The 6,229-nt window shown below is 35.6% G+C and overlaps 1 protein-coding gene across 3 annotated transcripts; it reads right to left on the reverse strand.

The window, feature by feature from the left end:
- Positions 1-1,051: 1,051 nt before the first annotated feature.
- LOC113281537 (phosducin-like protein 3) lies at positions 1,052-3,969 on the reverse strand. 3 transcript variants are annotated; one of them, XR_003326217.1, is made up of 5 exons: positions 3,842-3,969; positions 2,379-2,664; positions 2,164-2,307; positions 1,798-2,003; positions 1,052-1,648 (listed from the first exon to the last, which is right to left on the reverse strand). XR_003326217.1 is itself a non-coding variant. In XM_026530316.1 (5 exons), the coding sequence occupies exons 3-5, from the start codon at positions 2,286-2,288 to the stop codon at positions 1,310-1,312; spliced, it is 492 nt and encodes a 163-aa protein (XP_026386101.1). In that variant the 5' UTR covers positions 2,289-2,307; positions 2,379-2,664; positions 3,842-3,969; the 3' UTR covers positions 1,052-1,309. The 3 variants fall into 3 exon arrangements, 2 of the variants coding, with proteins under 2 accessions (XP_026386101.1, XP_026386102.1); XM_026530316.1 differs by having other exon boundaries at positions 1,052-1,470; XM_026530317.1 differs by lacking the exon at positions 3,842-3,969 and adding an exon at positions 2,920-2,940 and having other exon boundaries at positions 1,052-1,470.
- Between the last annotated feature and the right edge of the window lie 2,260 nt (positions 3,970-6,229).

A 6,229-nucleotide genomic window follows, 5' to 3' on the forward strand; every position in this document is an offset into this window, starting at 1 on the left:
GAATTCTACCTACTGGTGAGGATTACCTTATATGGAAACCTGACAGAAAAAGAAAATTTTCTGTCAAGAATGCCTGCAACACAATATGCAGTAATTATGTCAATGATCGTGTTCATAGGGATATTATTTCTAGTGATGTCAGGAAAGAACTTTGGCATGTTAGAGTCCATCACAGAGTTCAGTTGTTTGTTTGGAAGTGTTTAAAAGATATAGTGCCCACTAGAGATAAAATTTTCAGATACAAACAAGATATTTAGTTGCATTGTAGTTTCTGCAATAATAGTCTGGAAACTGTTAATCACTTGTTTACGGAGTGTACTTTTGCTAGAGCTATATGGACGGGTATGGATGTGAATATCTTTGTTGATATACACATAACATTAGTACTTTTAATGAATGGGTGATAAGTTGGTTTACATCTAATGATATGCATTTGAATGATAGTTTTAGGGATCATGAAAGTAGTATTTGCATATTAATGTGTATGGTTTGGCATAATTGGAAGGACAGATGTAACTTGGTGTTTCAGAATTCTATACCAAACCCTCAGCGCACAATAATCAGAATACAAAATTTAATTATGCAATGCAATCCTTCTATTTCTACTAATCATTTAAATAGAAACTCTGCCATGCTCGTCGAGCAGTGGTTGCCACCTGACAAGGATTTTGTGAAGATTAATTTGGATGCTTCATATAGATCTGACACCAAAATGATAGTGTTGGTCTAGTTGTTCGTGATTTTGTAGGGAAATGCTTAGGAGTTGAAGGATCAAGATGGAGGAAGAGGTGGATGTGAATTTGGAGCTGAACATTTGGAATGCAAAGCTCTAGAGAAAGCAGTGGAGTGGATTGAAGTGTTGGGATATAATAAAGTCATTTTTGAGCTGGATTGGAGTTGCAAGTTCACTGTTTCAACCAAGGATTAATCTCTGCAGTCAAAAACAAATTCTCAAGTAATAAATTATGGTTTTGTAAGTTAGTTAATAGACTGGGAAACAACGTAGCTCATGCCTTGGCAAAAAAAGCGAGAGTAGAAGCTAGTAATTTTTGTTTTACAGATAACTATCTGGCTGATATTATCAAATGGATAGAAGAAGACTGTTAATTTTTACAACCAGTTAAAAAAAATAAAAAAAAAATAATAATAACAATAGGAAACCTCAGATGAAGAATTTTAAAGTGGACAATTACATGTTAAACACAAAAAGACAACTAAAATTCAAACAGAACATGACCAATCTAATATTGCACACCAGCATCTCCTCTTCATCTCTCTTTTTCACTGAGTGGAAAACAGTTTTCACATTCTAATCACTGTTGTATCCATCATCTGCATCTTCACGCTCTGTTACGACCTTCTCAATAAAGTTTCTGCGGACTTGATCGAGGACTGCATCTCTAGACGATTCACTTGAACTCTGGCCATCATTAAGTACAGGATCGGATTGGCAGAGGACTAATGCAACAGCTGAATTATCATGGCCAAGAATAATGTAGAAAAATAAGTACCGAATTACAAAAACTTCAGCTCTGAAAGATGGAGATAGGGTGTCTTTCATTATAGTGGAGATAGGGTCAGGATCCTCTAGATCTGAACATTAATCAGTTAACATAGTTGTTCAAGAAAATCAATACAAACGACCATCCTGTTGATGACAGAAAAGGATCAAAAATCATTTTCATTTTCAAAATGCATGATTCAGTTTCTTGGTAATTTTTCTAGACCTTTGAAAAACAACTATCACAAAGATACATAAAACAGCACGAGTTGGAAATGCTTGTCAAGTCAATGTACCTTCAGGAGTACACCTCCGTCCAAAATGATGCGAGCCTACATATGTTCCTTTGACAGCACTGTTATTGTAAACCAAAATAGTAGGAACATTACGATCTGGGTAGTTTGGAATGCATTCTGTAGATATTATTTTGACGAATTTCGTTGCTGGGTATCTTGTAGCTAGTTCATCCAGGCACCGTAAGAGTATCCCGCACTCTGCGATTCTGCAGTAATCGTGTATATTTAAGCATCAGAAAGACCAACAGAAAAATGTAAGAAAAAGAGATTACAAGACAACCCTGTTATGACAACTAATCACCCATAACCAAAATCCTGGAAAAGAAAACCATGCAAAACTGGTAACAAAGAGAATCTATACACTACCCTTCTTTGTACAAACACACTACGACCCAAACGTCTGATGGAGCCTGGGAGACCTGGCGAACAAAATCTGCACCTGATATCGGCATTACAGATCCGAACTTCGCTATCTTTGCACCTTCCCTCATCTCTGCTAGTCTTTGCTTTCTTTAATACAAAACAGTAGATTTGTCAAAAGCATGTAGTATGAAAAGAAAAACAACTCATTCTATGCTAACCTGTATTCTTCAAGGAAGCGGTCATCATCAAGTTCAGGATCATCTTCGAGATGCTCAAGGTCTTCTTCAGTTTTATTATCTAGCCAGGCTTTGTCCTTTGGTTTCAAACTCTCATCTTCTGCCGGGGTGAAAGCAGGGGGTTTGAATGGAGCGGGCTTTGGAGGTAAATTGCCTAACTTTGTTTGTATATTGTCCCACTGTGTTGTCCTTCCTTCAACATCCTTGTATATAAAGTGCTAATCACCCATTGATGTATACTTTTACAGCTTCAGTCAAATCTCGCTTCCTGTGTGGTTCGAGAAACAAGAATACATTTATTACACAATTCAAAGAATTGCTCCCAAAAGTTAATCGATACAAACTGCGAACACAAGACTGAGATCCTAAACGCGCCATTGTGCCGGTGGGTCTTACAATTAAAAGACGGGTCCATGAAGTGTTTTCATTTATGTATAAATTCAGGAAAAAATCTAGCATAGATTAGTAATAATTTATAATTCCCTTTCCTAACAAAATTCTTAAGTCTAAGCTTGATATCTACCTGAAGTTTTAAGCTAACATCAAGGAAATCATGAAGCATCATGTCAAACACCTTTCCTGCAATGAACTAAGTTGCAGATTTAAACATGCAGACAATTCAATATGTGATCAAGGAAATGGTAGGCTCTATAGCAAAAGATCTCAACTGTAACAGAGAGTTCTGAGCCAAAAATTCAATATTCGATTGTTCTCATGAATTGAGAATCTAAAACTTAATTCACTGTAAGACAGGGTTCTTAGCCAAATAATCAATATTTGACTACATGAATTGAGAATCTAAAACTAATCAGCTGTAACAGATACTGCAAATCTAGCTAGGTGTTGAATCATCACGGTGCCTACAACCCTTAAATCTTACCTTTTCTTATAGCTTCGCTGCTAACCTAGGAACTAGGTACTGCTATATGCATTATGATTGCATTTGCACTATAACGATCTACTTTCAGTCATCATACTGACTGTCTTCAACACAATAAGAAAATAAGAATTCAAAGAGTCATAATCAAACAGGACCGCCATGGGGAGAAAACTGATATCCAAAAGTACCTCCTACTTCTTACGTCGGTAAAATCAAACTTTATAAAGTGGTCGTTGCATCCGTATTAAAGCTTTATACATAATTGTTTAAGCAATATCCCAATTTGAGCTGGTGGGTAAGATGTTTTTCTTGACGTAATTGCTACACAAGATCTTGCCAAGCAATAACGATTTTGATGTGGTAATGTGGATATTTACATTAAACAACATATGGCAAAATGGATTTTCATTAAAAAAAATCATCTATTCATATCCCTAATTGATTCTAAGTCCCATATTAATCTATTCATCAATAATAATTTAGAATCACCTATTCACGAAAAGCTAAACAATGATGAGCAATTATTTTACCGTTTCATGGAAATATTTGATCAAATGAAACATACCTGCATTTGATTATTAGAGCTTCAAATCAGTCCTCCTTTTGTTCCGAGACAATTATTTTTTCGGATCTTAAGAAACAAAAGAGAAAACGGAGTGGAGGAGGACCTAAAAGTAAATCTATGGAATTCCATGTATCTACGCCTAATTGGGTCCGGGGCAAATAACCAGGTCCAGTGGTTATTAGGATTTAGGAGTTACTAATTTAATTTATTTTTCTTTTGTAAATTAGGAAATTTATAAAATTACTGCCTTGAGAGCAGTTTTTATGAAATGAACGAACCATCAAGTTTGTTGATTTTGATCCCACTATGGACTCAACAAACATGAAAAATGGATGTTCAAACCAACAAGCTTGTTGGTTTGTTCATTGAGTTGGATGATGTAGCGCGCGCTTGATGCGGGCGATTGTGCCACAATCGCTGGAGTTGGAGGGAAGATCGCTGGAGTTGGAAGGAAGATCGCTGGAATTTGAAGCAAAACCTCCCCTTGCTTTTCTCTCTCCCAAACCGGGTTATTATATTTAGGATTTTTTTTTTTATTTGTTAATAATCCGTGGGACTCAACTCTTATTATTTTATATTAAATAAAATCATTAGTGGGACCCAACTCTTATTAGTTTATATTAATAAAATCACTAGTGGGATCCTAAAATATCAGATTTTTTCATTTTGCTTGTTTTCCATAGTGGAAAATGCAGTTTGTTCATCCACATGGCTCAACAAAATAATAAGTTTCTTGATTGTCATAGGAATTGCCCTAAGGCCAAGCACTATGGTCGCAATTTCCCATCCCTATCCCATTTTTCTTTTTAAAGCGGTAGGAATTACTATTTAATCCATTATTTCCTGACCCGGTTACTGTGTAGTCCAGTCCCAGAAAACATTTACTCGCTGGTCCAAAAACATGTTTTTGGACCAGATTATTTACTCGCTAGTCCAAAAACATTGTGGAAATTATAAAGTATGTTTTCTAAATGCCTAAAACACCCTTCCAGATCTAATTAGTATATCAACACATATAAATGTTACCTGTAGTATATTACTACATACAATATGGTGATACTACATATTAACATGCACTATACTTGTAGTAACAAAAATATGTTAGTAGTAAATTAGATAACTACTTTACTATACTAGCAGTAACATATATACTAGTAAACTAGTAGTATACTACTAGTACTATACTAGTAACTAGTAACATATGTAGTATAACATAACAGTATTGATATGTAGTATCAATACATAACATAACAGTATTGCTATGTAGCATTAATACATAACATATTGATACTACATATTAATATGTAGTATCAATACATAACATATGTTACTAGTAACATACTACTAGTATGTAGCAACATCCTACTAGTAACATATGTAGTATTATATGTTAGGCTTAGTAGAGTAATTTTACTCTTTTCAAACCTTTTTTGGACTAGCGAGTAAATATGTTTTCCCGCTGGACTAGCCATTAACCCGGGTCGGGTTTAGTGGACTAAACAACAAAGTTTTCTTTAAAGTAAGGTAGATATATTAAGATAAAAGAGACTCCTTAGAGCGGTTCCTATGGACTCAACAAACTTGAAGTTTGTTGATTTTGCTCCCACTATAGACTCAACAAACATGAAAAATGGATGTACAAACCAACAAATTTGTTGGTTTGTTGAGTGAGATGGAACATGTAGTGTGCGCGTGATGGAAGGCCGGACGAGCTTGGCACCAACTCCGGCGCTTGTATTACCAACGCCCGTTGTTACTCCACACGCCAGCGTCGTTCCTGAAAGTGCCAAGTTTTTCATAGAAGCGCTAACGGCTGAATGTGAACGGCTTAGAACTCTTGTGATCTAACGGCTATAATTTTTGAGTTCTATAAATACTCTCCATTTCAACTCCAAAAATTCACATTCACACATCTAATCTTCTTTACTCTTCTCCGAGCTTAAAAAAATTCTTCAACTTCAACAAATTTTTCAATTCTTGAACATGTCTCGGCCCTTGTTAGTTCGACGCGCTCCGTATACTAAAGAAGAAGATGAATCTATTTGCAGAAACTATGTTTTTTTATTTACTCAGCTTGCTTCATCAAACTATCCGTGGGTGAAATTCTGGGCGGTTATTCACGGTGGGTTCTGCAGTGACACCCGTAATCCGAATCATCGTGCTATATGCGATATAGAAAATCGTTTTCGTACAATTAAGAAAGAAGTAAGTGATTTTGTAGCTTTAACCATACAAGTCAATCGATATAGACGAAGAGGTGAAACTGATGCTGAAATGGTGATAAGATCTTTGGTTGAATGGCGAAGATGGAAAAATGTGGCTTTTCCTTTCGAAAAATGGTTCGAAATCCTTAAGATGTTGAACAGTTTCAACCCTTCTTTGTAGTTG

This window comes from Papaver somniferum, chromosome 5 (assembly GCF_003573695.1).
Source record: "Papaver somniferum cultivar HN1 chromosome 5, ASM357369v1, whole genome shotgun sequence".
Classification (NCBI taxonomy): domain Eukaryota; kingdom Viridiplantae; phylum Streptophyta; class Magnoliopsida; order Ranunculales; family Papaveraceae; genus Papaver; species Papaver somniferum.